The sequence below is a fragment of the Aspergillus pseudotamarii genome, assembly GCF_009193445.1.
Source record: "Aspergillus pseudotamarii strain CBS 117625 unplaced genomic scaffold BDV38scaffold_109, whole genome shotgun sequence".
NCBI lineage: Eukaryota > Fungi > Ascomycota > Eurotiomycetes > Eurotiales > Aspergillaceae > Aspergillus > Aspergillus pseudotamarii.
Window position 1 is genome coordinate 4,506 of NW_022475123.1, and position 27,707 is coordinate 32,212.

The following is a 27,707-nucleotide window of genomic DNA, read 5'->3' on the forward strand; positions in this document are numbered from 1 at the left end:
GAAAGTGATTAACAGACATAGTCCTGCTCATATTCGGTCGGGTATTATCTAGGTAACGGCATGGTATCGTCGTGACATCAATACAGAGGTGAAACTGATGTTACCATCACCAAGAGGCCCATAAGGTAAGGTAGATACATACATACAGTATGTTATGTATAATGGTGCTGTTGTGCCGAGCGATTCAGGATAACCTTGCATCGTGAGTTATTTATATGATATATAGGGGAAGCAATCCCGTGTCCCATGACAAAGAAATCAGATTAAATTTAGATTCCTCGTGGGCTTTAAAAGAAACCTAGAATAAAGAAACAGAACGAAGCTCGGCGTGATGGGCACCTGTAACTAAGATTAGATTACTGTACACACTGTGACACGTAGTAACCCTGGAGGCGGTAACAGTAGGTAACGAGATCCGGTAGCCGTCATCAGGTATGGTACGGAACGCGGCGCCCAAAAAGCAAGAATTCCTTACTACTACAGTACCTACTCATGTCGGACTCTGCAGGGAAGGGAGGCCTCTCTGATCGCCCCAAAGGACGATCCATCCACACTTTCGTCCTTGGCCCACGTTGTCTGGTGCATGAAACCGTCCGCGTGCACAGTGGGTCAAGAATGACAGGCCGAATTCTTCACACCCCTGGAGGCCCTCTGCTGTGCTCATCTTAGGGACTCCGTTATCGCTTCTTACTCACCTCAAACTTTCATTTCTCTTCCCTTTTCTCCCCTTCTTTTCTGGAACTGAACTCCATTTGGTACAAGATACACACGGACAGACGGATTAACAGCTAAAAACAGGAAGTTGTTGCTGATCCCGGATCCAGTTTACTGACTAAAACGACTTGCTTCTCCCCGACCAGGAAAGGAAAATAAAAAAGGGAAAAGAGAGAGAGAAGAAAATTCCCCGCCCAACTTTTTTTTTGCCATTTCTTTTTTTCTTTTTGAATAAATATTTTCTTTTTATTTTGATTTTATTTTTCTAGTTTTATTTTATTTTGCCTTATCCATAACACCCACCCCTCCACACCTGATTTTATTTTACTTTTTATTTTTATTTTCAAAATTTTTTTTTTATTTGTATAATTTTTTATTTTTTTATTTTCTTTTTTCTTCCCTTTTTTTTTTTTTTTTTTTTTTTCTCTTTTTCTTCTCCTTTTTTTTTTTTTTTTCATACATACATACTTACATACATACAAACCCTCCCCCCTCTTACTCCCACTTATCTGGTTCGCACTATTCAATGCCAACCATATCTTCCATTCCCCTCGACCAAGGATCTCCTCCCTCTTCACATCTTCGTCATTCTCACCACCGTCTTCCTACCCAATCTTCCCTTTCTCCCATACCTGTCCCGGTCTCTTCCTCCCCGGACGACTTCTCTTCTTCTACTCCCCCATCCGCCTCTTGTATTCCCACGCCCGCAACCCCCGCTGCTGTCGCTGCCCCCACGACAAGACCTTCCACCTTCACCAGCACTACCGGTTTCACTGGATCTGTAATTGGATCGATCTCGCGACGTAACCGCCGATCTTTCGCTGCTTTGGCCCGTGAAAAGACTTCGAACGCTTTTGCCAATCTCTCGGCCATTGGAGGTACCACCAACGCTACTTTACGTTCTTCAGCCTCGTCCGGAAGCTTGTCGAAACACTCGCGCAAGCCTTCCCAAGTCAGCGTCAGTGAAGCCGCAGGAGCCTCGCCGCTGACTCCACCATTATCGGACAGCAGCACGAGCAGTGAGCAATTGAGTAACACACCCATTGAGTCTCCCCTCAACCCGATTTCTCCGGCTGTGGCCGAACAAGTCGAAAGGCGCCGTCAGACCCTTCAACACGTCCCATCTTTGGTAGGGCAACAGGCGCAAGCCGTAATTCCATCAAAAATGCATCAAACATCTTCAAGGCTATTGCGTATGACCGAAGATGATCGTCCTTTTACGAAGGTAGGATTTTTCGAAATCCGTTCTTTTTTCTTTTCGTTTTTTGCCTCTTCATCCTCTCTTCCAATCCATGGAAGAAAAATATTTTTTTTTTTTATAAAAAAAAGGCAAAATGTCTGAATATAGACTATTATTAACGGACTGACTTTTGCAGGATTTCATGGATCTATTTTCGACATTGATGGTCAGCTTGAAACTGGATTCGCATCGCGTACGATTTACGAGGTACGACCACTCATTCACGTCTGAAGAAGCAATCAACAATCTTGGATCCCTCAAATTTTCCCAGTCAAACCGCATGCCAGACCCCAAGGATCCTTCTCGTATTGTTACGACCACTACGACAACCACGTTCTCCATGGCCAAGGAAATGGCCCGCTCAGTGTGCCAACGGTTTGTCGACGCGAGGTTCATTGAGTCTGTTGATGGCAAGGCTTCTCAATTTTTCCCATTGAAGGGTGCTTTGTATCAACTTACTCCTAAAGGAATCAATATCTTGCAAAGATTTTGCCAGAGGAATGGTATCACTGCACGCCATGTGATTGATGTGCTGGAATCTCCTCGTAATACAATGCAACTTGTCAACCTGGAGCGCGATTCCGAGACCGATAAACTATCCCATGATCGTGCCACTATTGAGGTCATTTTTCGCCGGTTTGCTGGCCAAGATGGACCCAATGTCAAGAGCAGCATTTCCACCTCCGACTCGGATTCACTGAGCGATTATTCGAATGGTCTGGTTGGAGTAAAGATGGCCAAGGAGCGTAAAATCAACGACAAGATTGTTATCAACACCTTCACTGGAAAAGCCGCGGTGGATTGGCTGATGGACTGTTCGACTACCATCGAACGCCGAGAAACTGTTCTCATTGCTGAGCTGTTCGTCAAATATGGAATGATTACAATGTTGCAGGAGGATAAGCTGATGCCTCTGCCGGACAACTCGATAGTTGGATTTCAACCCTCCAAGAACGCAATCTATGGCATTACGGAACGAGGCCAGCGGGTTTGTGGATGGATAGCACGGGACAAGTCTCGTGAGACTACGGCATACGACAGCCGCGGTATTCCAAAGGATTCGAACAACGCTCGATTGAACCACATTCTCCATGATCCTGCTTTGAGACTTCTTTTCCGTGAATTCCTCCGCTATTCTTTGTGTGAGGAGAATTTGTCCTTCTACTTGGATGTTTCCGAGTTTACTGCAACTTATCACAAGGCGGAGAAGGTTGGCACATTCAAGAAGTCTGACTCTGTTCGTGAGACCCTGGCTGCAGCATATGGTAAGCTCTCAGTTCTCGTCTCACTTCAAGTGCAACCCATACTGACTGTTTAAAAGGTCTTTATAACGCCTTCCTGGCTCCCGGTTCTCCCTGCGAGCTCAATATTGACCACGCACTGCGCAACAGCTTGGCCAGTCGCATGACCAAGGCTGTAGGGGATGACGAATCAATGTTCAAGAGTCTCCAGGAAGTTGTGCATTTGTTTGAGATGGCGCAGACTTCTGTTTTCAAGTTGATGTCAAGTGTGAGTATCTTCCCGACGCCTGGAGAGTTCTGCGATTTGATCTCTAACCTCTTACAGGATTCGATCCCGAAGTTTTTGCGCGACCCTAAGTACGCCCATATCCTTCAGGAGCATGATGTCGAGTTGATCGGCGCCACAAGATCTTATTCGCCAACACCAGCCAACGTTCCCGAACGCTCGATGAGTCGCTCGGCTCGGTCATGACAATAGACTGATTATACCGTGTACCTCGCGGTCGATTTGGAATTACGATTTTGAGCCGAACTACCCTACCCTGCGGTGGTACAGTACGCAAGGAAGGGCCTAAACTTGGCGTTCCACAGCCGAAGAGTCTGATCATACGTATATGACTCCGGTTCACGACACTTTGACAATGTCAGAACTCCCAACACCGCTCCAGCGGTTCCTTCGCTTGTCCACTACACCTTGACATGAACACTCCGGTTCTACCTTTATTTTCCCTTTACCGGAACCAAATACACCTTTGAGCCGTTCCACTTCGGCGGTATGATTTTCCTTTGTAATCAAAGTTATCACGACCCATGAAAGATGTTACGATCTCGATGGATCATGTGATAGAGATGAACCACATTGATGGTCTTCCAATATTTATATTTACCCGGTTTCCCATGTTTTTGCTTTTTTATTTTCATTTGTGATTTCTGACCAGTGTGAAGAAATCGTGAGGAAGGCTGAGACACGAAAGTTTTCCAGCATTAGAGAGGCGTTTCTTTTTCTTTCAACCTTTGATTTGGCTTTTTGGCATACACGTGTGGCCTTTTAGAGATTTGTCAGTTTCCTCTTACGTCTTTACTATATTGTCTAGTATTTTCCTCTTCTTCCTTCGACCTGCATTATCCTTGTTCAAGAGTTGATGTATATGCTGTCATACCGTCGGCATTCAGCATTGTTCTGCGTATTGATTGCATTTTCAAGGACTCAGCGATTATGGCTTTTCATTTGTCATTCCCCTACTTTATGTCACTACTACATGGATCGTCCCTCGATATGCAAAGCAAAAAAAAAAAAAAAAAATATGAGAGCCCGATACCTTGATGATCTGATTCTTCCATCACGTGGTGCAGTTTCGGCCCCAAGACCACATGGCAACCACGTGTAACAACAAAGCAATCGATGAATGTAGCAAAGTGCGCATCCCCGATGAACGTATCAACTATAGATGTAATTAGCGGAACAAGACTATCCGCGTATGGTATTTAAAATCATCACGATGGTAAATAACAAAGCTTTAGAAAACTCCTGCACGCCCTTCGTGCATCCACAAATTTGACAGATAAAAAAGAGAAGTAAAAAAAATGATAAAAAAATAGATAACACAACTAGCTCATCCATCGTTTTATCAAAAAGAAAAGAAGAAACAGGCCCAGTAACAAAATGAACACAATAGGACCAGAATAGGTTCTATGGGAACATGACGGACTAATTCATGGATTTGACGCATAAAGACGGCGAATGTGAACTATCGAAGGCGAGTAGAGATGACAAAGGCCGTGACGCTGTTATGACAGTGCATCTGCGATATCCATCCCAAGAGCATTCGTTGATTCATATATGCCGTGTTTACGGAATGGAGTTATAGTTAGTTCAAACCAGCCTCAGGCGAATGCGGCTGGGCCATCTGACCTAAAGTCGAGTAGCCGGATGGATGTATTTGATGCGGGTTGGAATCTATTCAAGGAGTTGACGTTTGGTTTAGAAGGAGGGAGAATCGGAGATCATTTGTTGCCCCAGCCTCTTTGTTTCATGCCCTCTTCGATCGCAGTCCAGATGCCCTCAACTACTTCGCGATCTCGCCACCGTCCTGCACCGTTAACGCCGCCCTTTTCGTCCCATCGCTCGACAGAGAAGCTTTGAACGCCACGGCCCCAACCGCGGACTTCGCGCGGGACCCCTTCGCCGCGCCAGCCGACGTGGATGCCGGACGCGTGCTTGAAGAGTTCTGGTGGGGAGGACCACTTGTAGGACTTGAATTGCCAGGTTTGGCCGGTTGTGAAGACGGCAACGAGTCGATTCCAGTAGTCTGGTCTGAAATTGGCTGTGCTGTCGACAAGGATGAACCTAGTCGGTTTTCTGGTTGCATTTTGGGAGCCGACAGCACGGGATGTTGTGTTGGATGGGTCAGAAAGGATGCGCAGTGGGCGAGATATATACAGAATGTTGGAACTGGGCATGGAGAGGGTGGGGTGGTCGGGAGGTACAAAGACACCATCTTGGAGGAACGACCGTACATTTGACATGCGGATGAGAGACGAAGCCGACGGTGAAAGTAGAATGATCGGATCCTGTGTTTTGGAGCTGCCCTTCCGGGGTTGAGGAAGGCCGGCAGACGGCGCCGGTATGATAGACTGCGGCTTGCTTCCAGGTTTTGCGCCCGGGGGGTATTGACCTGTTCGTGAGCGGTTACGACCGAGGAATGTCTCGGCCGTTTTGCGAACATGAGAAAAGTCCTAAATGAGAGCGTTGTCAGTGGCTGCTTGGTGACCGGTGCACCGCAAGTACTCTTGTACCCCCACAAATTAACGTACAGTTGGTTTGATCCCCCGTAGAACACTATTTCGATCGCCCATCTTCCGTTCACCGTTGTAGATTTCCTGTAACCTAGGATCAACAACCTTTGCGGTCTTTCCTTGCTGAGCACCTCCCGAGGGCGCAGTGGTACTAGGCGCGCTGCTTGGGACTGCAGAAACACCTCCAGCAGCACCAGAAGCGATATTAGCTGAGGCCTGGGCCTGATCCACCGCGGAGGCAGCAGCAGCGGCTGCACCCTCTAAGGGTTTGATATATTCACTCTCATCGGAGGCGCCTTCGAGCCAGGTGATAAGGTCTAAGCGCTCGACGAAAACCAAGTTTTGCACTTGTTCTTCCTCCTCTCCTTCCTTGCGTTCCTTCTGCTTCAGCGACTCATTCAATTCCTGTGCTGAGGCAATGTAATCCGGAATCGCGACATCTTTCTTCTGCCAAGCGAAGAAGATACTGCGGAGGTCGACAGCGGAGTCAGAGGCGCTTGAGAAAAAACGCGTTGGTGCATTCAATGGGATAGTCTGCGGCGACGGATTCCGAAAGAAAAGGTGTGTTGCTTTAGCTAGGTTGTCGGTAGCATTCTGATCTGAGTGGTCGGAGGAGGTCGTCGGGGTGGGAAGACTGCCGGCCGCAATAGCGCGGCGAAGGGCAAGAAGGGGGTCTTGGAGGGAGGGATCGCTTTCCATTATGGTGGCTAATTCGCGAGTACACTACTACCACCACGCCGAACGATCCTTTAGAAGAAAGTCAAGCCTGTGTGAGAATGATGATGCTTATTGAGCTTGCGGAAGTGGTAAGTGTTAGATGGTCCACCAGTCCGCAAGAAATGAAGGCTACACGTGACCTGCACTTCTCGAAATGTATGTATTCATTTAATCAAACTCCCTCCAGTAACAGCACTGGAACGCTTACTAGACCTCTGGATCTAGAGACCTTTATGAATGACAATAGACACCCAGGCAATGCCACATCCAGCTCCAAGCCCCGAGGAAGGCGGTTATGCCAGTGAACAAGATCAATGCCCCGTATTCCGTGCCATATCCGGTGTCACTCCCACCAACTGATCCTTTCTCGATCAAAGCGGTACTCAAGGGCCCACTAATAACATTACCAATCCCTCTTCCTCCAGCCAATAATCCAAACACCAACCCAGTCTCCAACGATGGCCTCTCCCGCTTGATCTGCGTTAATACGCCAGACCAAGTGGAGCTGAAACCACCGGCAAAGAAACCGTATGTTATGGAGAAAAGCGTGAGAAGCCCAATCGCAGCTCTTGGATAAGATGATGAGGTTGATGTTGAGAGGCCCCAGAAGAGGAAGACAGAGAGCGCTGAACCTACTGATGAGAAAAGCATCACGTTTGTAACGGCGAAGCGGTCACAAAGTGAGCCGATCACTATTCCACCAACCACGGAAGTCGCATTGAAGAGGGCCAATAAAAGCGTGCCCGTAGTATTGGATAGGCCCGCGACGCTGGTCGAGTAAGATGGCAAATAAGTCGTAGGCAGAAAGTACCCAAAACCCTGAATAATATTCCCCAGTTGTAACATCCAGAAAGTGACAAGCTTTAAAAATGTTAAGTCCAGACGTCGAGCCGAGATCGATGGCGAGGGTGGGATACGCGGTTTGACGAATGGCAGAGCTGCCAGCGTAGAGAGTAGCTGGGAAGAGTCAGTTCGGCTGCCCCAAATAGCACTGATAGAATGCGGGCTATGCTATCCAGTGAGCCAAAGGCATTAAGACTTTCTTGGTCTCCTGGAGTGAGGTGTATATAGCGTTGCTTTATTGCTGGTGTATTGGGCTTTTCACAAGCGCGTAATCATGGTTGGACAACCATGGCAGATATCTCCGGTACGGGATAATCATGGGCAAAGGTACGCCAGCATTAGGAAAATCACGTAAAGAAGAGGACTTAAGGGTACTGGCAAACTAAGAATAGAGGCATTGCGAGCATATGTGTTTCGGCGATTATCTTTCGATTAAATAGATTGAGCGTGGCGAGGGGAGTACTGACCGTAGTGACTGTCCAGGCTCTTAAGGTAGTTCTCGCTCCAAAACGTTCGAGACAGGCGCTGGCTAGAAAAGGGAGAGCCACACCGCAAATACTTTTGGCAGCCCACATAATCCCATACGCGAGGCCTTTACGACGGACAAACCATTGGTCAAGATATAGGGTTGTTGGGCTAAAGACCAGACCATTCCCGACGGCGCATAGAACACCCTGAGTGACAATCAAGTGCCACACTGTTATCGAGAATGAGGAAAGGAGAGAGCCAGAAACACTGAGCAACAGGCCAACAGAAGCACAATACTTCTGTAGCTGGGGATAACGGGTGAGAAGGGTGAATGATACAGGGGAAAGAAGATAGAGGATTCCCTAGAAACCCCAATAGCCGTTAGCGTACACTCCGTCCAACTGCTATCGGTCCAGAGATGTCTGCTGGATTTGGGGATAATACGGTTGAAGTTGTTCCCACTACTGCCAGACCCCCTTTGCTCCCTTGAAGGTCACTGTGCGATGAATAATACTCTTGGAAGATCCCATAGACGAGAGAAAAACCTGGCGAGTGGGTGTCAACATCCTATCCGAAACCATCCCAAGAACCGTGGCTGTACCCCAGACTGGTAACTGGATTAAGCAGCACGAGGCTAACATCAACCAAGCGTCCTTTCCTCGATCCGTTGGGGGTAGAGACGGTTGTTCGAGTTCAAAGTCGGAGGCATTATGGGTGTCTTCTCGTAGAGATGGTTGCGGTTGGGTAATGGGCTGCTGAGACTGCATCTTCTTGCATGGGAAATGGTTGCATGGTCTGAAGCGACTGCTGATGGAACAATAGATACTATGATGACTGATATAAGATGTGATTTACCCCGCGCACATGATCATCCCTCACCTCTTCCAAGTACACTCATCGGAAGAGAGATCGGTTGCTAGTATGGCTTCCGCTCTACAGGCATCCATGGGACAGAAGTGAAGTTGAAAGGTATCTTGTTTTTTTTTTTTTTTCTCTTCGCATCATTCGATCGACTCGCTTCCATTACGGCCGTATCCCTGATAGAAGAAACAGGGCCATGTCATCATAGAAGAAGCCTAATATAATGGATAATAAATAAGAATAAAAAAAAAAGAAGAAAAAGAAAATTGGTATAGAAAACAAATGGACACAGCTAATACAGACAATCGTGAAGCAGATGCTGCACATAAGTGACGATTGATCATCGACCTAAACACCATACATACCCTTTGCCGATTCATATCCCAGAGTATATTTCCCAACCTTTCCATCCACACGCCTAATACGCCGTCACAAAACGGGAAAGAAGAAACAGAAAAATGAAATAAGCCCAAAAGGACAACACATATCCACGGCTGAACGCCAATTCCCATCGTGTACAGATTCAAGTAATAAATAAAGATAACAGACTGCCCATTGTCACTATCATCGCCACCAGTAGGAGGCAGCCTGGATGAGGGATTGGTCTGGCATCTCAGGAAAGCGACGATAGCTGGGAAGCCTGGGTCAGCCCAGAGACGTCCTTCATCGGGACATCTGAGGACTTGGCACTTCCACCCTCTCCGACGGCCCGGGCTTGCGCAAGTTCGTTCTTACTAACAGTGGATACCTCGCGGCTCATGTGGGGTTGGGCTGTGGGTGATTTGGGTGGAGGCATCGGAGTGGCTTGGGTTTGGGGCTTTTCGGATGTGGGAGTAGTGAGAGTGCCTCTCCGGATAAGATAGTCCCCTAGGCTAAGCTTCTTCTTCACTGGGCTAGGTGCAGTCACGCTAGACCCGGGAATTGCTGTATCTGAGGTAGATGGTGACGAAATCACAGCCGGTGCACCGGACCCTGGACTGTTGGCAGGAGGTAGTAAAGGAATGGTAGCAGGAAGTGGAACGCGGAGATCAATACGATGATTGTTTACTTTGCCTCCCGGTATTCGAGAGTTATGAGCAGCGGTGGATGGCCACGGTGGTGGCAGTGGAGGTTTGATAGAACTTCGTCCTGACAATGGAGAGGTTTCTTGTTGCCATCCTGGAGAAATACCCATTGGGGACACTGCATCTTTCATTTCCATGTCGTCCCGGTCACCTGACACGCTCGGGGTGGTAACTGTGGGTGGCCCTGCGCGTGGACTTGACACAGGGGACATCAGATGTGTGGCGTGCTTGGACTGCAACGAGGGCGACACAGGAAGTTGTTGATTATTTTGTTCCAGTCGAATACGGTCCGCATAGCATCGCTTCAACAGCCGCTGTGTAAATGGGACGAAACTAGGTCGACGAGATGGAGTATTAGACGGGGAAAGGCTATCACTAACATCGAATTCTGTCTGCGTCGCTGAGTCAACGTACTGAGGACGCCCGAGCCGAGTCCGCAGTGAAGGAATTGCATGATTCGATGCTTTTCGCGGAGAGCCATGGCGTCCTCCAGTTAGAGATCCCGGGGAAATAGCTGATGTCGGCGAGTGAGACTGGCGGTCACGACCACTGAGGTGTGTGAAATAGCCTGCCTGAGCCGACGAACTCCCGATGACCGGTGTCGTCTGCGTAGACTGGCCGCTGGCTCGCTTCTTTCTTCGGTGCGAAGCTTGTTGGTCCTGTTCCAATTGCTGAAATTTCTTTTCTGCTGCAGCAATTTTCCGTTTATCTCTGGCTGAGAGCTCAGATTCGCCGAATACGAGCCCTTCAGTAGGGGTCTGCAATGTAGGTGTGAGGTCGCGACTACGGGTCTGACCTCGTGCAGAGCCTGACGTGGAACGGGTATCTGTTTGATCATCCTCTTCTAGGTTTTTAGTGGCCTCGCTGCCAGCACGGCTATTGGACGCCGGGGGAGAGATGTTCGGTTTACTTTTGGTTTTCTTTCGTTTTAAACTCATTTGCTTCGAGTTGGTATCCAATGCCTTCGGATGTCGACGACGATCCACATTAGCTAGTAAGCAATTGGGTGGGGCGACGCAGGCACAACCGCCAAAGTGAGATAGTACATTGCTGATGCACATAGCCGCCACATCCTGTGCGTTGTCACTGAACTCTTGCTTGACGACACCATTGGTCGATTCAAACAGTTGTGGGTCTAGGTACCACATGGCGGTAATCTCTGAATCGGCCGCTATGTCTTCTTTAGCAACAAAGCAAAAATGATACTCCACTTCATTGGTGATGAAGGTTCTGATAGTGACATTTGGACGACAGGACCGTCGCGCATAGCGGAGTATGTTTCCCTCATGGCGACTATCGATATAGAGAGGCAGTTGAGGGTGGAAGAAAACAAAGGGCTCTGGATGACGAAGCTCTTGCCAGCGGTTACTGGCTTCAACGCAGTATTTCCAGAGTGGTCCGATTTTGCCCGTGATCTCTCCTACAATCTCGTCCTTTCCGACGGAATCTCGTGTCTTGAGGATCTTCCATGTTGGGTGAATCCCATCAATGTCAACGTTCGTGTCTCTGATGGTCTCCGTTGCAAGAGATGGCCAACGTGACCTGTCCAGCGCACCGCCCGACCAGGTAAAAACATCCTGCGCAGAGCGCCCGTTAGAAGCGCGAGCCAGTGCGCCCGGCTCGTTCACCCATGTCGCCAAATGCGTGGCAAGTTCAAGGTTAACAAACAGATTACTATCTGTATTAACATGATGGTTATCATGATCATAGAGATGGAGAAACTCATTCGAATATAGGGGAATAGAAGGGCCTGATGATTTCGTGGGACTCATTGATGTCGTGGTACGTTTACGCGAATCTGGAGGAAAAGATGGCACACCCGCCAAGGAGCTGACAGACCCAGAGGCACGATGGTTGGTTTTGGCTTTCTTCGCGGGAGGTTGGTCGCGGGCGTTGGACTCGGATCGATTGTGGATGCCATTTACTTGTTCGCCATCTTTAGTCTTTTTCTTCTGGCTCTTTGTCCCTGAACGTTTAGCTTTCCGGTCACCGCCATCGCTCTGTTCCCTGAGACGTCTCTGCCGCTCTGTGGCACGCCTGCCGTCCAAAGGGCGGGGCTCACAATCGACGCAATTGTGGACGTCTGGTACGTCCCGGCCATGATAGTAGCACTCGATATGTTGCCACGTCTCGCACCCTTCGCAGAAGACCGTGTTCCCATCGTCATCTTCGAAGGCACAGATGCATTTGATGGTATACGGTTCCTCTTCTTCGGGGGCAGCGGAGTCGGAAACGGCGCCGTTGACGGCAGGCGAATTCAGAGGGACGGTGACCGGATAGGGCTCCGTGGCTGGATGCGTGATGACGACAGGGGAGGTATCTGTCATAATCTGACAGGATACCTCCTCTTAGGTTTAATAGTGAACGCGCAGTGTGTTTCAATTGCAAGAGGCTCACGGATAACCCGTCAAAGCCCAGCACGCATGTCACTTATTGCCAAACCGACAATTGCCTCCTTATATAGCTCGTTATGATCAGCGCTGATACGGCCAAGAAGTTGAATATCCACTGATGAAACCGTCAATCCAGGGGAGCAGGGCCAAGGAAGTTTCGTAATGTTTCACAGGAAAAGTCAGGCGAGTCGAAGTAGATCGTGGGAATCCAGGCTGGTACAATCGCTCAGTACTCGTCAAGATACGTCGCTGGATATGACAACTTTGGTGGAAAGGTGCAAAAGGGGTGAACGGTTATCGAGGTCTTAGTGGAGTCGTCGATCTCGTTGGCGCGTGCGACCGTGAGAGAGTAGAAATGTATCGAGAATCGGAAACCGATGGACGTAAAGAGGCGGTCGGGCCACGAATCGCATGGAGAGGGATGATGGCGATAGGTAGGTGAGATGAGGCCAGAAAATGGTGAGGAGATTCTACCTATGAAGAAGGACGAAGTCAAGGGAGAGAAGGGAAAGGATTAGGTAAACGTGGCAAGAGAACGTAGGAGCAATGAAGGAAGTAAAGGAAAATGGAAATGGGAGGATAGGCGAGGGAAAGACGAACGAAGGAGAGTAGAGGTTCAGAACAAGAGGGAGAGGGAGAAGAAGGAAGAGAGGGAGGGAGAGTCGTGAGAGAGAGAGAGGCTAAAGCCACGGATGGGCCATTCAAGCGGCGCGTCCCAAGACCCAGAGTAAAAGAGGAAAAGCGTGGAATAGTTTTTCCCACCCGCTCTCGCTCGGCGGGAAAGCAGCTGCTGATCCTGGGCGATTAATTTTCTTTATTTTCTCGCCTTGGGCGGAATCCGTAGATAGAAGAAGAACATAATTAATAAGGAAAACGAGAGGGGGGTGTGGGAAGTAGGGAAAGCGATCGGACGAGCGCGAGAGAACCTGCCCGTCCGAAGAACGAATTGCGAGCCAGATCGTAAGGGAGGGGGGGAAGTGCGAAAGGACCAGGAGAACAAAAGGAAAGGTGGCTTTCGAGGTCGGCCGGAAACGAACCCACGCCGACCTTTGGGTCAAATGTAGGACCCGGACTGGAGGGGCGGCCTGAGAAGTCAGGCCTATTCGGCCAACAGTGCTGCCTGGGGAATTGACAGACGGTCGACATTCCCGCCTATCCATTTTCGGCAGGGAGGGTTGCCCTTAGTCCCAGAAGGGAAAGGTAAGTGCCAAGACCCATTTCAGGCATAGTGGGGAAGAACGGATAGCGTGACAAGTATGAAGACCATCAAGGCAGCAAGGCAGACTAACAGGCTGAGAACGTAGTGATCATAACTGTGTGTTGAATCCAAGTTCGGGAATAGAAGAACAAAAACAATGGCGAAGGGTAAATGCAGGAGTCGTAGAGCACAGATTAAGGAAAGGAGATTAAAAGTAATACTTCACCTTTGCAAAGAAAGATTGGGCAAAGACTGCGCCCCTTTTGAGGTCAGTCCTGCCACCACATATCATATATGCGTTACAACGAACATCATGGATCAGCTTGCTAGAAGGGGCAAATATAGAGACGAAAAGGAATAAACAGCTTCGGATCCATGATGCAGGGTTAGTGACAGACATGGTTAGCACCAGAGCAAAGTCAAGTATGAGCAAAATATAAGAGGATCTCGCCAGTTCGATGTTGTAGTAGGCCAGACCAACACTTGCGGCAAATTTAGTAGGTAGTCCCAGCGCTTCTTACAGTAGAGCCACAGGCACGCAGGGGTTGCGGCAAATATAATTTTTGTAAGTTGCAGCGATAGGAAAGAGAAAGGGGGAGAGCGAAAGAAGACAAGTGAAAAAAAAAAGAAAGAAAAAAAGAAAAAAGGAAAAAGGGAAAGAGAGAAAAAAGAAGAAAAAAAAATACCAGACCAAACTTGCAACATTAAGGGAAATGTTCATTCGGACTAGCTTAGCCACACTGGTGTGAAAAGTGAGGGAGCACGGAACTGGATGATGAGGTGTCGCCAGGGTCCCCAATTTATAACGAGATGAGTAGAAAACCTAAAGGACTGGGTCATTCTAAGAAAGATAGTTGGGCTGAAAGTAGTTAGGGGAAAGAAATGACGGTAGAAGGGTAATCTGTGGTTGTGATTAGGAAGACCAAACGCGAGAGTGATAGTCATTTTCGTAGGGGCCGATGGTGGATCACTAGGAGTTTAGTAGCGGTATGGGACGTTGTGAGAAAGAGGGGAACTGGAGGGATTGGGGGCAAGGCGAGTCATCTGGACCATGTGTCGGGATCGCGTAAAGAAAAACATGATCTGATCAGGACACTGTGACAAAATGTCACGCCCAGGGGTTCTCAGAGAAAAGAGAGAGAGAAACAGAGGGGTAGACGGAGCCCTTATAATCAGGTAGAGCTAACTACGGAATTTTGTCAGGAAAAATTGGTTCAACCTAAAGCGGATGAGGATGAAAAGAGCGAAGGGGAAACATTGATCATAACCCGAACAATGCTCGAGAGACGGAGGGAAAAAAATAGTAATGGTCTTCCTTCTCCCTCTAATGGACGGGAGTAAAGTGGCCTTTTTAGCGCCCTGAATTAATCATGTTAGGAGGGCTGCCAACTCTGTCGGTGGCAAAGACGAGGCCCGTGGGGTGCCTCGGTGCCTGGGGAGTCAATTGTCCCCCATCTTGAGGCACCATGAAGAAGCTATAGAGTACTAGATCATTTTAGGGGAACGTCTTCTTGCGAAGTCAAGGAAACTTGTTTGCCGTTAATCTTGTCCTGGCCTTTACTATTAGTATCATTATTATCGCTAATACGGATTCGTTCTTTGTCGAGAGCGAAATCATGCGGTGCCAATTGATACATTACTAAGTAGTAGTACTCCGCTAGTAATTTCAACTTGACCAGGGCTTAGGCCATAGGAATCAATTACCCTAGTGATAACAATAATGTGTATAATAACAATAATCCAATACGTATGGTGGCAAACTCGCCCAAATCCAACCTTACATGGTGTTTTATTACCAGGTCTAGGTGTCCGGGCTTCTAGTTTTAAGCGCGGGAACAAGAACAAATCCAGATTCCCTTGCCACTAACTCCATCCACCCCGGAGTCTTGTGGAGTGCTTCTCAAACATATCGCCACATCTATGTTTTCGGAGCTCCTCGGATTGAAGACGTCGCCGTGTAATGATGGACTTCGTCAGGTGCCCAAAGTAAAATAGAAGAAAAATAGACACGGCAATATACGCAGGAATGGAGTTTCTCGCAATTACCCATGACGGGGCTGCTAGAATTAGGGCGTTGGCCAGGGGCAGAAACGTACAGGCTGCGATACCGAAGTATGCACCATATGGTTGGATACGTGCCTGGTTTGCTGGTGTGAACCCTTGTAGTGCGGTTGTCCGTCGGAATTGGAAATAGATAACACACGAGAACAACCATGAAATATAACCGGACGTGGTGATGAAATACATGAGCAGATTAAAGACGACTGACGCAGACATCGCCAAGGATAGATACGCAAGCCCAGAGAACAGTGCTGATATAACAACAGAGACATAAGGCACACCGTAGTCATTGCGTAACTTGAACAACTCGGGGCCATGTCCAGTCTCAGCCAGGGAGCATAAGGTACGAGACGAGATATAGAGAAACGACCGACCAGAGGCCACAGATGAGAGGAATATGAGAGCAGTTGCAACAGTCGGTAGAATAGGGATTCCAGATCTTCTGATCCCCACAATGTAGGGTGATAATCCAGCACCGATGCCATGGTTCGTCAAAAGAGGCTCATCCGATGGGCTAGCCACAGTGATGGCTAGAGAGCTCAAGATGTAGAGTGCGAAAAGATGGATGCAATCAATTCGAGTCATGTTCAGAATGCTTCGGGCCGACTCTGAATCTACTTGTTCCGCTCGCTGAACGATCAATTCGGGGCTGAAGATAAAGGATATAGTGCTGTATAGGATACATTGCACTAGCCCTAGAAGCCGACCCAAATGACCGTCAGTGAGATATTCGTTCATAGCACCGGGCTCGTGCCAGTATCGAAAGCCCCGCGCAGCAAATTCGGGGTGCCCCCGAACGGCGAGATAACCAGATACAATGATTAGGCCGATGGTTGTGACAAGTTTCAAAGCTGTAAACGCGGCCTCTGATCTTTTGAACGCTTTTTCTGGTAACATGTTGAAGAAGAACACTACGGCAGTGACGATGCTGATCCGTATTGCAAGCCTAGCTCCGGGATTCCAAAGGCCAAGATTGACCATTGCATTGGTGATTTCAAAGGGGACCAACGCAGCTATGGAAAACCAGCGTAGATACCCGAGGGAGAATCCTAAATGGGACGAGGCATAACGATAAGTGTAATTGACCATTATGCCATTTTGGGAGGGTAGGTGAGCCGCGATCTCTGCGACAGCCGTCGATACACAATATACCAATACGGATATGAATATGTAGGAGCCGAGCAATGAGGCTGGACCGCCGGCAGCTAAAGCTTGACCAGAACCGATAAACAACCCGGTTCCAAGAGTAGGACCTATAGCCATCGTGCAAATATAACTAAAATGGTATAAGAAGGGGTTTTGTCACTGAAATGCCCATTGGGTTACAAAGCATTGTCACAGTACAGAAGGATCACATATTTCTTAGGACACACTTTGAATGGTGCTAATGAAATGTGTGCGGTGCAAATGGAACTAAAGGTTGCTACTTCCTCCATCAGCTCCATCGATAGCACCATGGGTTGGGTCTGAATGTCGTTTTTCGCCCAAGGAAGGAACAGTGGCCAGCGGCGTGACAATCGGAGGGAAAGCCCACAACAGAAAGGACAAATAGATAAAGGGCAACTCGATTCAACTTATTATCAATTGTGCGAGACAAACAAAAAAAAAGCCTGTCTACCCAATAATATAAGCCCGGGATGTATGGGTATCACTGTCTAGTAAACACAACAATAGGATGCTAGATCGTATAAAGTCAAGAGTAATCATGTCCCTCTTGAAGAGACCATCGTCTTCACGAATATCGCGAAAAGAAATATAACAAGAAACTGCATCATGTGGGGACAGAAAAGCATTCTCCTGACGAAAGCATGTCCATCAATAAGTCATATCAGTTTCGGCGTATTCCAACCATTCGTCGGATAGGGATTTCTTCCAGAATCGTACAGTACCATCGTCACCAGAGGAAATGAGACAATCACCTATGCGCGTTTAGTATATGTTCATATAGACGCAGGGAGCGCAGCAGGGTATTACTGACCAGAGTACGAAAAGCCCACCTGCCACACGTCTAGATGTTTGCTGTCGATACACGCTACTTCTTTATAAGTATGCTTAAATTGAGCGTCCCCCGTTGCTGAGCGGCTGGCCATAGACATCGGAGCGCGACTCGCAAGGGCAGAACCTATGCCCGATTGCGTTGTTGCACGGATCGAAGATGATTGTGTGGATGGCCGGGATTGCTCGCCGTTCGAACCGTGAGGCTCGTTGTCTGCGGCGGATGTGTAAATCTCGAAAATTCGGATGAAACCGTCCTTGCAACCACTAGCGATAAGATCATAGCCGCGAACAGAGCCATTGGCCCAAGAAATATCTCTCACAAGGCCTCCATGGCTCGACAGCTCAATTGCGTGGTAGAAACGTCGACTGGCATCGGTGCGATATACTTTCACACTGTCCATAGCTGCCACTACTAGTGAGAGGCTTTTACGATCCGAAGATGGCAAAACTGAGTGGGTGATATCTGTGGGATCGTGGTGAAATTGCACCTTAAAACTTGTTTCCTCGCCTCTTTGGGGCGCAGTGCAAACACGAAATTGATCAAGAGGTTGCCAGTCCGCGAGTGTATCTGGACTTACGGGTTCCATGACCATCAGAAATCCATCTCGTGTGATGACAGCAAGCCACGACTCGAGGTCAATATTGCGGAAGTCAATTGAGACGAATGGATGCCGGTGTGGTGCCGTCATGCGAAATATAGACCGGAAGCGTCGGCCAGAGTTAAGAGGTTGGGTGACATCTTCTTGCCATATCTTGCATTTCATGTCTTCACCAACACTACCTATATGTTGGCCCGTAAACGGACCATTCCAGCTTGCCTAGGAAACCAGTTAGTGTGCATTTAACACAATACGAACTACAGAGTGAATTCAATACGAGGGAGCGTGGTCTTGCTTACATCGCGGATCTCAGCATCATGTGCACGCCAGGTGTCAATTAATTGCCATTCACCGTCTTTCTGATCCCATACTTTCATACGATGATCGGAAGAGGCCGTAACAATGCGATTACCATAAAAATTGAATTTGGTGACAGTTACCAAGTCACGATGACCAGCGTCGAAATCAGCGAATCCAGACATCTCGGGCCAGGTTCAAGATCACCAATCAGAACTTCAGCGCCGGCCACCGCACTGATGGCAATATACGCGCGAAATTAAAAGCCGATGGTTGCGTATGTGCCAAAAGAATGACGACGCTTTCACCCATGTATGGGACCAGATAAGCCGTGCATGTGAAGCAGCAAGCGGGTCAATAATGGAGCATTACGTAAGCCACACGACACTCCAACTAGTTATCTTGTTCAGGCAAAGTTTCGGGTGATGTTTGACAGCTTCTGACCTACCGCCCGAGATAAGCGGTCAAATTTATCTGGCAGAACGATGCTCATTATACCTTGAAGCCAGATTGCTTCCATTGATCTTCTGTACAGGATCTACAAGTGGTTCTCTCTATTGATCTTTAGACACTGTCTCGGTAGAGAGGAAGGCTTACACGACTAGGGGAGCAATGCTGCAATTCTGTCATTCATGATGAATTCGAGCTCTCTTTCTCGCCAGGAGACCTGGCGTCTCTTGATGCTAGTGGGCATCTGCGCCAGCATCCTTCTCAACACTTTGCAGGATGAAGGTGCGCCTTTGGTAGCATCCATTGCTTTTAGTGGAATTGTTTTTGCAGTCGCGTACAGCCTGATCAGATGGCTGGGACCGGTTTTCATGAAGGCAGGGTTGAAGGGGAGAGATATGGCGAAACCAAAGAGACCTGAAATGTATGTATTAACTTGGCAATTGTTGCTGTAATGAACTGCAAAGCGCAATCACTAGATGATTCTGGAACTAACTGTTTCCTGTGCTAGCCCAGAGACAATGGGCGCAGTATGCGCAGTTGTGTATCTTCTGGCGCTTATCTTCTTTATTCCCTTTGCTTTCTACAAAGACATTGTGGCAGCCACTTCAGGTGGAGGTAACCGAGATGTCGTTCTTGAAGTTCATCACGTTGAAACTGGTCGGATGCTCCACCGATTTCCTCACGGAAGGGTCTGTGATTCTCCAACTACTTGCTTTTTTAAGAGAGTTTATTGACAAAGCCTGTAGCTTGCATCTTACCTCTCTGGACTCCTTTCCCTGCAATGTATTGTCATACTGGGATTGGGTGATGACCTTCTTGACATTCGATGGAGACACAAAGTTCTCATACCTGCTTTCGGAGCAATTCCAATGCTTATAGTTTACTTTGTGGACTTTGGTGTCACACAGGTTGTCGTTCCGGTTCCCTTGCAGCCCTACTTAGGCTCATTTGTCGACCTCGGATGGCTATATTACGTATACATGGCTGCGGTGGCTATTTTCTGCCCCAACTCCATCAACATGTTGGCAGGGATTAATGGAGTTGAGGTAGCTCAATCTCTGGTGATCGCAATCTTGCTCATAGCAAATGATGCGCTGTATCTTGTGCCCATCACGCCGTATCCCCACCCCGCCACTGATTCACATCTCTTCTCCCTTTATTTCTTACTTCCATTTGTTGGAGTGTCGCTGGCCCTGTTGTTGCACAACTGGTACCCTTCCAAAGTGTTTGTCGGGGATACCTACTGCTATTTCGCGGGGATGGTATTCGCCGTCGTTGGTATTCTGGGGCATTTCAGTAAGACTTTACTTCTGCTTTTTATACCGCAGATATTCAATTTCATGTACTCGACCCCGCAGCTTTTCAAGTTGATTCCTTGTCCTCGGCACAGATTACCTAAGTTCAATGCTTTAACCGGACAGCTTGACGCTTCTGTAACAGAGTGGACAGTACCACCGTCGCCACTAATCGCCGCTGGCCTGGAGCTTCTTCATCAGCTGCGATTGGTGCGTGTTACAAAGAATGACCATGGTCAAATTGTGGAGTCGACTAACTTGACGATACTCAACCTGTGGCTGGTGTGGATGGGGCCAATGAAAGAGAACCGGCTGGCATGGAATATGGTCGCGGTTCAAGTCGTTTGTGGACTGTTCGGTCTATTTGTGCGACATCGCCTGGCACTGCTCGTATTTCGGGAAGATAACCGAGCATTTTGGCCTCAGTTATAGATTTAAAGATCAATAGAAACTAATCAAAAATGGTTTTGTTCGATATACAGGTGTTATACTAGAATTTTGTCAGAAGCCCTGCACGTAGACCAATTAGGAATGGCATATGCATGCTTTCAGGAAACCAATGTAAAGTCGTAGGCGGAACAAGACTTCTGCTATAGACTTGGAACAAAGCAAAAGCCCGAACCATTAATATAGAATAGAACCGAGAGTAGACCTATTACCAATCGTCAATGAATCTAAAGGTAAGGCCCTTAACGAGATGTCCGTTATCCTTCATAAGAAATTCACACCTCACGACTTCATGCCGGTCAGTCTCATAGTAGTAACAGAGTTGTTCCTCCCCCTCAGAGCAGACTTTGCATGCCTAGTATCTATCTTACTATGGATGAGGAGGGGCCGCCTATAAGAGCTTTATGTTTCCTCCCCTCTTACTTCTATTACCCATGATCCTGATCGGTTAGAGAACCGGTAGTTCGGAGCGAGAGATCATTTGTATAAGGACTACAGGATCGGTAAATATCTTATAGAAGAAATAATAAACAGAGTACTAATTTAAATAGAAAGTAATATACTATCTGTACTATAAAGTTCAACATTTGGGAAGCGTGGGATTAAAATCGGAGTCAAGGTATAGAATTATACAGTAGTTAGAGGGGCTATTATGCCATATCAGCTCAAACAAAAATGAGTGTAAACTTAGGCAACAGTGAGAAATTTGTCAAGCTTGTAGTATCCTTAGGAAAAAGGTAGAAGACAGCCTTACTGAGTCCGCCATCATCGCCCTTTTTTCTATTCTTAATATATATATATATATATATTTTTTTTTAAAAAAAAAGCGGTGATTCCGATAATCCCACAGTCTCTTGTGTTTTTGATTGAGTAAGTAGTGATCTACTAAGCTTGACAAGGTAAGTTGCTGTGTAGTCATGCTTCTGTGCCTTAAGTTGAATGGTTGATCTGTCACTGACTGCCTATCAGGCCAGTTTCGAGAGTGTGGTTCTCGCTCTTAGCCATGATGGCTGTATACTCAAATTCAGCAAAATGATCCATTTTAGAGTGTAAGGTCACTAGGAAACGCCACGGTGCTCTTGAATGTAGTAAAGATCAGTGCTCAACGATGCAATGTAGAGGATCATGTTGAAAATAGGAAGGGTTTGGAGATATTAACATCTGCGTAAGTGTGATAACTACATGGATCATGATACGGACAGTCACGGATGACGATGTAATCGCGACCTGAGCATAAAAGGTCTATTACTGTCACATGGCGCTCATCATAGGTATAATAAAGACAGGAGGAAATAACAAGGGAAGCAAAAGAAGAGAGAACTGTAGCTGCAATACAAAAGAAAATAGATTAAGGAGAGATGGCTATTCTTCCAGACTTGGGGATGCACCAGGCAGTTGCCCCTGGTATCCATAATTAGCCATCTAATTTCTCCTCGCCGCTTGAGTTAGGTAAGTTCAATGTTTCTAGAGAATCCATTTCACCATTCTCCACATCCCATTGAGGTCTTGGGTGAGAAAGTTTCCCTCTAGAATACCATGTTAGTGACCCCCTGCTGTCCTGTGAGTAATATATCGTACCGATTTGATGCCTGACTGCCAATTGAGATCCAAGTACTACTAGATTGTGTATTCAGCTATTTCCGAAGAATCCGGCTTCCATGGTAATAGAGCTGGAACAAATCGCTCGGTATTGCGACAAAGTTTTTGTAACTCCGAGTTTACTAATGTCTAAAACATGACGCACAACGGTCTACGGTCATCTTATGCCCGGAGATAAACGGGCCATTTTTAGGGAACACTATTCAGCCCCACCGGTCCCCGGAGTTAAGGTACACTTAGTCCACACTAACTTACCTCCTGATTATTCAACCTGTCATCCATCCGCATTAGCATTTCTTCACCTCATGGAAAGTTCTACTCAAACACCTGCTTGATTGCGGTTATGATGTAGCTTTATGCTCAACTCCGTCGGCTCATCTGCCGCGTGGGCCCAACATGGAAAGTTATAAATACCGGCCACAGCCAGCGCTGAGGTGTATGGTTCTTGGGTACACTACTGAATACCAATTCCTCATTCAAAGCCTTGTTCTGTACAGTTTAACAGTATATATTCTTCAACATGTCCGAGATCTTCGCGCCTGCCCCAGAGCCCTCCTCTGAGCTGGGTCGCTACCGCATCCTCTCCTCGACCGCGGGCATCCGCGTGTCGCCACTGCAACTGGGTGCTATGTCTATTGGGGATTCATGGTCTCACTTTATGGGTTCCATGGACAAAGAGTCTTCATTCAAATTGCTTGATGCTTTTGTCGAAGCCGGAGGGAATTTTATCGACACTGCCAACAACTACCAAAACGAGCAATCGGAGGCCTGGTTAGGCGAATGGATGACTTCCCGGAAAAATCGTGATCAACTTGTCATTGCGACCAAGTTTACTACGGATTACAAGTCATATGCCCTTGGAAAGGGGACCGCACCGAACCACTGCGGTAACCATCGCCGCAGTCTCCATATGAGCGTGCGCGACTCCCTGCGTAAGCTCCAAACAGACTGGATCGATATTCTGTACCTTCACTGGTGGGATCATACCACCTCTATCGAGGAAATCATGGACAGCCTTCACATTTTGGTGGAACAGGGCAAAGTGCTCTACCTAGGAATCTCGGATTCCCCTGCGTGGGTTGTGAGTGCCGCCAACACCTACGCTCGGGCTCATGGTAAGACCCCCTTCAGTGTCTACCAGGGCCGGTGGAATGTGATGCTTCGTGATTTCGAACGTGAGATTATCCCTATGGCACGCCATTTTGGGATGGCCCTGGCACCTTGGGATGTCCTCGGCAGTGGCAAGTTCCAGACCAAGAAGGCATTGGAGGAGCGGAAGAAAAACAATGAAGGATTGCGAAGCTTTACCGGCGCAGGTGAGCAGACCGAGGAGGAAATTAAAATGAGTGAAGCACTGGCAAAGGTTGCATCAGAACATGGCATTGAGTCTGTAACGGCTGTTGCTCTGGCCTATGTCATGCACAAGACACCTAATGTCTTCCCGCTGGTTGGCGGCAGAAAGGTGGAGCACTTACACGACAATATCCAGGCTTTGAAGATTAAGTTGACATCGGAGCAAATCGAATACCTCGAAAGTATCAGGCCACTGGATGTCGGATTCCCCAACAACTTCATTGGACCCGACCCGAAGGTGACGGGTCGAGCGTCTGGATTGCTGGCAGCCAACGCACAGCTAGCCTTTGTGCCGGCATCTAAGCCTATCACTCCGCCATGAGGAGTTTCATCGTGATTTGTACGGCGCCAGGGTTTTGTTTTACTGAGATTGTGAATTTGTATTTCCAGCCATGTTAAACTCTACAACTAAGAGAACCCGTCACAGCACGCTCCAAACTTTGAAATACTACTTCCATACGGAGTATTCTAGAGTAAATATTCTTTACTTTATGGAGAGACCTATGCCATAACCTTTAGTAGAGGAAGATATGGTGTTGAGTACTACTCTGTACTCGGCTCTGGCCATGTGACCCGACCAGTAGTAATACTAGTAAGAGTACTTGAGATCGGACCATAAAGAGCTTTATCACACTAGTGACGCAGTGTAACGGGATGGTCAATCTAGCGGGATTCTTGTCTCAAAATCAAGCAATCACATCCCCCACGTTAGTCAGGACCCGTGATCACCGCCGCGGCTAAGCGCGCAGCCACCGGTGTCGGGGCCCCGGGAACTGTGGGGCGTCAAAATCGTCCAATTGCCACCCGGATATTGGCCGCTGACCAGCCGAGATCGGGGATGCCCCTCGATGGTCGCGCTGCGACATCGCGGTCATAAAGAGGGTTAAAATGTTCCCCAAGGTATCTCTGTACTTGTCCAGATTCCCCAGATATACTCTCTTCAGAACTGCTGGTCAAGGCACAAACAGGTTGAGTCTGTGTCTAGTCTGTTTGTTTGTTTCTACCTATAGCTCCCTCCTTTCTCTTGATATCCGTCTCTGCTCCTCATGCCTGCTGCCGATAAGAAACCCAGGACCTTGTACGACAAGGTCTTGGATGCGCACATTGTCAATGAGCAAGAAGATGGCACTATCTTGCTGTATATCGGTATGTTTGAACCCTACGTTCTGCCGTTACCTCCAGTTCATGATAGCTAACATTGTTTTGCAGATAGACATCTTGTCCACGAAGTGACTTCACCAGTAAGTAGTGCCACGCCACACGATTCGAGTCATCCAATCCATCGACTTGTTCCGGATGATACTTTCGCAAAGGTCTAACACTCCATAGCAAGCCTTCGAGGGCCTTAAGAATGCTGGTCGGAAAGTCCGCCGGCCGGACTGCACTCTTGTTACAGTTGATCACGTACGTCAACAGTTTCTTCTTCTTATCTTTCCCCATTCCCATGATATGGAAGCTAACATATGAGCAGAACATCCCAACCTCCACTCGCAAAAACTTCAAGAACGTCGAAGAATTCATCGAAGAGACCGACTCCCGTTTACAATGTACAACACTGGAAGAGAATGTAAAGGACTTCGGGCTCACATATTTCGGCATGGGAGATAAGCGCCAGGGTATTGTTCATATCATTGGTCCAGAGCAGGGTTTTACTCTTCCTGGAACGACGGTCGTTTGTGGTGACAGCCATACCTCGACACATGGTGCCTTTGGTGCCCTCGCTTTCGGTATCGGTACAAGTGAAGTCGAGCACGTCCTCGCCACTCAGACCCTTATCTCTCGCAGAAGCAAGAACATGCGCATCCAAGTCGACGGGGAGCTCCCCGCAGGTGTCACCAGTAAGGATGTTGTCCTTCACATCATTGGTGTTATCGGAACCGCTGGAGGTACTGGTGCCGTTATCGAATTCTGCGGCTCTGTTATTCGCGGCTTGAGCATGGAGGCTCGTATGTCGATGTGTAACATGTCTATTGAGGCTGGTGCTCGTGCTGGCATGATCGCACCCGACCAGATCACGTTCGACTACCTCAAGGGTCGTCCCCTCGCCCCGAAGTATGACAGTGCTGAGTGGAAGAAGGCTGTCAGCTACTGGTCCAGCCTGGCCTCTGATGAAGACGCCGTTTATGACAAGACAATCGTGCTTGATGGCAAGGACATCATCCCAACTGTCTCTTGGGGTACTTCTCCTCAGGATGTTATTCCTATCAATGGTGTTGTCCCAGGACCCGATGACTTTGAGGATGAGAACCGCAAACTTGCCTGCAAGCGCGCACTTGAATACATGGGTCTCGTGGCTGGTACTCCTATGAAGGAGGTCCAGATTGACAAGGTCTTCATCGGCTCTTGCACGAACGCTCGTATTGAGGATCTGCGGGCAGCTGCCAAGGTTGTTAGGGGTAAGAAGATCGCCCCTAACGTCAAGCGCGCGATGGTCGTCCCTGGTTCAGGTCTTGTGAAGCAACAGGCTGAAGCCGAAGGTCTCGATAAGATTTTCACCGATGCTGGCTTTGAGTGGAGAGAGGCTGGTTGCTCCATGTGCCTGGGTATGAACCCCGATATTCTCTCGCCCAAGGAGCGTTGTGCTAGTACTTCGAACCGTAACTTCGAAGGTCGCCAGGGTGCTCAGGGTCGTACTCACCTGATGTCCCCTGCCATGGCTGCGGCAGCTGGTATCGTCGGAAAGCTTGCGGATGTGCGTGAGCATGTTGTCACTAGCCCCGTTTTAGGCAAGGTGCAACCCAGGGTTGATGTTCAGCCGGAGGCCGAAGATGTCGACACTGAGGAAGAATTCGACCGCATCTTGGACCAGCCCGCAGACAACGAACCCCACACTAACACCTCTGGCGGCTCCAGTGCTGGCCTGCCCAAGTTCACCACCCTTAAGGGCATTGCCGCCCCCATGAATCGCTCCAACGTCGACACTGACGCTATCATTCCTAAGCAGTTCCTGAAGACGATCAAGCGTACCGGTCTTGGCAGCGCGCTCTTCTACGAGCTACGCTACAAGGATGGTCAGGAAGACCCCGAGTTCATCCTAAACCAGGGTGTCTACCGCAACTCCAAGATCCTGGTCGTCACCGGTCCCAACTTCGGCTGCGGTAGCTCTCGTGAACACGCACCCTGGGCCCTCCTTGACTTTGGCATCAAGTGTATCATCGCTCCCTCCTTCGCTGACATCTTCTTCAACAACACCTTCAAGAACGGCATGCTCCCCATCCCGATCTCCAATGAAGCTGCTTTGCAGAAGATCGCGGCTGAGGCCAGCGCAGGCCGCGAGATCGAAGTCGACCTTGTTAAACAGGAAATCAAGGATGCCCAAGGCAACAAGCTTTCCGGATTTGACGTTGACGCTTTCCGCAAGCACTGCCTGGTCAACGGCCTGGACGACATCGGCCTCACTCTTCAGATGGAAGACAAGATTCGCACATTCGAGACCAAGCGTACTCTCGAAACCCCCTGGCTCGATGGAAGTGGCTACCTGAAGCGTGGCAACCGTGGCGCTACCATGGTTCAGGCTGCCCCTGTCCCTAAGACTAACCGGGGAGATGTCAAGACCGAGCCTTTGGAATGGTAAACAAAAAGTTCTAGTGTCGTTAGATTTTCTCTCTGTTTTCATTTCGGGTACGATACGACGTTTATGCAGCTATACTCTCTTTGGTTCTTGGTAATAGGTTATACTGGCGAAGGAATTATTTTACAACCACATTTGGGAAAGGTCTCGGGCTAAGAATGATTATTTATACCTGATCAGCTAGATAACTAAAGAAGCCTAGCCTTCACAACGAATACAATTACTACTTAATAAGTGTATCTGCAGTCCCTTGTCCATAATTATTATTAAGAATCCATCCACTTCACATACTCTACTAACATAGCACGCAATCAAAAACCCCCAAGGGCCAATTAGAAAAAGTCAAAAAAAAATGCAAACAGCCAAAATAACCAAAATTGACAACCCAACAACACAGCATATGGACATAAAGAGTGACAAAACAAAACTCAATGAACAAGCACAACATCAGAGCAAAAACAAAAACAAAACTTCAAACCATCCATGCAGTTGTATAAAGAAC

General features: G+C 48.1%; 11 protein-coding genes across 11 annotated transcripts; 5 read left to right on the plus strand and 6 right to left on the minus strand.

Moving 5' to 3' along the window:
* The first annotated feature begins 233 nt into the window (after nucleotides 1-233).
* On the plus strand, nucleotides 234-1,080 carry BDV38DRAFT_264259 (uncharacterized protein). Its single transcript, XM_032056268.1, has one exon. The coding sequence runs from the start codon at nucleotides 493-495 to the stop codon at nucleotides 667-669; it is 177 nt and encodes a 58-aa protein (XP_031907516.1). The 5' UTR covers nucleotides 234-492; the 3' UTR covers nucleotides 670-1,080.
* Nucleotides 1,081-1,240: 160 nt separating this feature from the next.
* Nucleotides 1,241-3,667, plus strand: flbA (developmental regulator FlbA; the record flags this gene model as incomplete). The annotated part of the gene is made up of 4 exons (XM_032058113.1): nucleotides 1,241-1,939; nucleotides 2,091-3,219; nucleotides 3,276-3,463; nucleotides 3,521-3,667. 4 exons carry the CDS (start codon nucleotides 1,241-1,243, stop codon nucleotides 3,665-3,667), a joined length of 2,163 nt encoding a protein of 720 aa, XP_031907517.1.
* Nucleotides 3,668-4,501: 834 nt separating this feature from the next.
* BDV38DRAFT_17549 (CDC73 C-terminal domain-containing protein) lies at nucleotides 4,502-6,814 on the minus strand. Its single transcript, XM_032051999.1, has 2 exons — nucleotides 6,010-6,814; nucleotides 4,502-5,931 (listed from the first exon to the last, which is right to left on the minus strand). Exons 1-2 carry the CDS (start codon nucleotides 6,688-6,690, stop codon nucleotides 5,200-5,202), a joined length of 1,413 nt encoding a protein of 470 aa, XP_031907518.1. The 5' UTR covers nucleotides 6,691-6,814; the 3' UTR covers nucleotides 4,502-5,199.
* Nucleotides 6,815-8,914, minus strand: BDV38DRAFT_17651 (putative MFS monocarboxylate transporter). Its single transcript, XM_032052008.1, has 4 exons — nucleotides 8,621-8,914; nucleotides 8,464-8,564; nucleotides 8,019-8,381; nucleotides 6,815-7,665 (listed from the first exon to the last, which is right to left on the minus strand). Exons 1-4 carry the CDS (start codon nucleotides 8,784-8,786, stop codon nucleotides 6,940-6,942), a joined length of 1,356 nt encoding a protein of 451 aa, XP_031907519.1. The 5' UTR covers nucleotides 8,787-8,914; the 3' UTR covers nucleotides 6,815-6,939.
* Nucleotides 8,915-9,350: 436 nt separating this feature from the next.
* BDV38DRAFT_17562 (putative PHD finger and SET domain protein) lies at nucleotides 9,351-12,655 on the minus strand. Its single transcript, XM_032052000.1, has one exon. The coding sequence runs from the start codon at nucleotides 12,269-12,271 to the stop codon at nucleotides 9,494-9,496; it is 2,778 nt and encodes a 925-aa protein (XP_031907520.1). The 5' UTR covers nucleotides 12,272-12,655; the 3' UTR covers nucleotides 9,351-9,493.
* On the minus strand, nucleotides 12,452-14,098 carry BDV38DRAFT_17614 (uncharacterized protein). The gene is made up of 2 exons (XM_032052004.1): nucleotides 13,762-14,098; nucleotides 12,452-12,811 (listed from the first exon to the last, which is right to left on the minus strand). Exons 1-2 carry the CDS (start codon nucleotides 13,933-13,935, stop codon nucleotides 12,632-12,634), a joined length of 354 nt encoding a protein of 117 aa, XP_031907521.1. The 5' UTR covers nucleotides 13,936-14,098; the 3' UTR covers nucleotides 12,452-12,631.
* A 1,300-nt stretch (nucleotides 14,099-15,398) lies between these two features.
* BDV38DRAFT_288661 (putative proline permease) lies at nucleotides 15,399-16,859 on the minus strand (the record flags this gene model as incomplete). Its single annotated transcript, XM_032061077.1, has 1 exon — nucleotides 15,399-16,859. The coding sequence occupies one exon, from the start codon at nucleotides 16,857-16,859 to the stop codon at nucleotides 15,399-15,401; it is 1,461 nt and encodes a 486-aa protein (XP_031907522.1).
* A 552-nt stretch (nucleotides 16,860-17,411) lies between these two features.
* Nucleotides 17,412-18,675, minus strand: BDV38DRAFT_288662 (putative nuclear pore protein (SEH1); the record flags this gene model as incomplete). Its single annotated transcript, XM_032061078.1, has 3 exons — nucleotides 17,412-17,515; nucleotides 17,575-18,412; nucleotides 18,493-18,675. The coding sequence occupies 3 exons, from the start codon at nucleotides 18,673-18,675 to the stop codon at nucleotides 17,412-17,414; spliced, it is 1,125 nt and encodes a 374-aa protein (XP_031907523.1).
* Nucleotides 18,676-18,977: 302 nt separating this feature from the next.
* On the plus strand, nucleotides 18,978-20,667 carry BDV38DRAFT_290118 (UDP-N-acetylglucosamine--dolichyl-phosphate N-acetylglucosaminephosphotransferase; the record flags this gene model as incomplete). The annotated part of the gene is made up of 3 exons (XM_032061408.1): nucleotides 18,978-19,361; nucleotides 19,449-19,629; nucleotides 19,687-20,667. The coding sequence occupies exons 1-3, from the start codon at nucleotides 19,123-19,125 to the stop codon at nucleotides 20,665-20,667; spliced, it is 1,401 nt and encodes a 466-aa protein (XP_031907524.1). The 5' UTR covers nucleotides 18,978-19,122.
* Nucleotides 20,668-22,570: 1,903 nt separating this feature from the next.
* Nucleotides 22,571-24,073, plus strand: BDV38DRAFT_264275 (aldo/keto reductase). Its single transcript, XM_032056269.1, has one exon. It carries the CDS (start codon nucleotides 22,802-22,804, stop codon nucleotides 23,954-23,956), a length of 1,155 nt encoding a protein of 384 aa, XP_031907525.1. The 5' UTR covers nucleotides 22,571-22,801; the 3' UTR covers nucleotides 23,957-24,073.
* A 458-nt stretch (nucleotides 24,074-24,531) lies between these two features.
* On the plus strand, nucleotides 24,532-27,408 carry luA (3-isopropylmalate dehydratase LEU1). Its single transcript, XM_032056270.1, has 4 exons — nucleotides 24,532-24,780; nucleotides 24,844-24,875; nucleotides 24,964-25,038; nucleotides 25,106-27,408. The coding sequence occupies exons 1-4, from the start codon at nucleotides 24,681-24,683 to the stop codon at nucleotides 27,206-27,208; spliced, it is 2,310 nt and encodes a 769-aa protein (XP_031907526.1). The 5' UTR covers nucleotides 24,532-24,680; the 3' UTR covers nucleotides 27,209-27,408.
* Nucleotides 27,409-27,707: the final 299 nt, after the last annotated feature.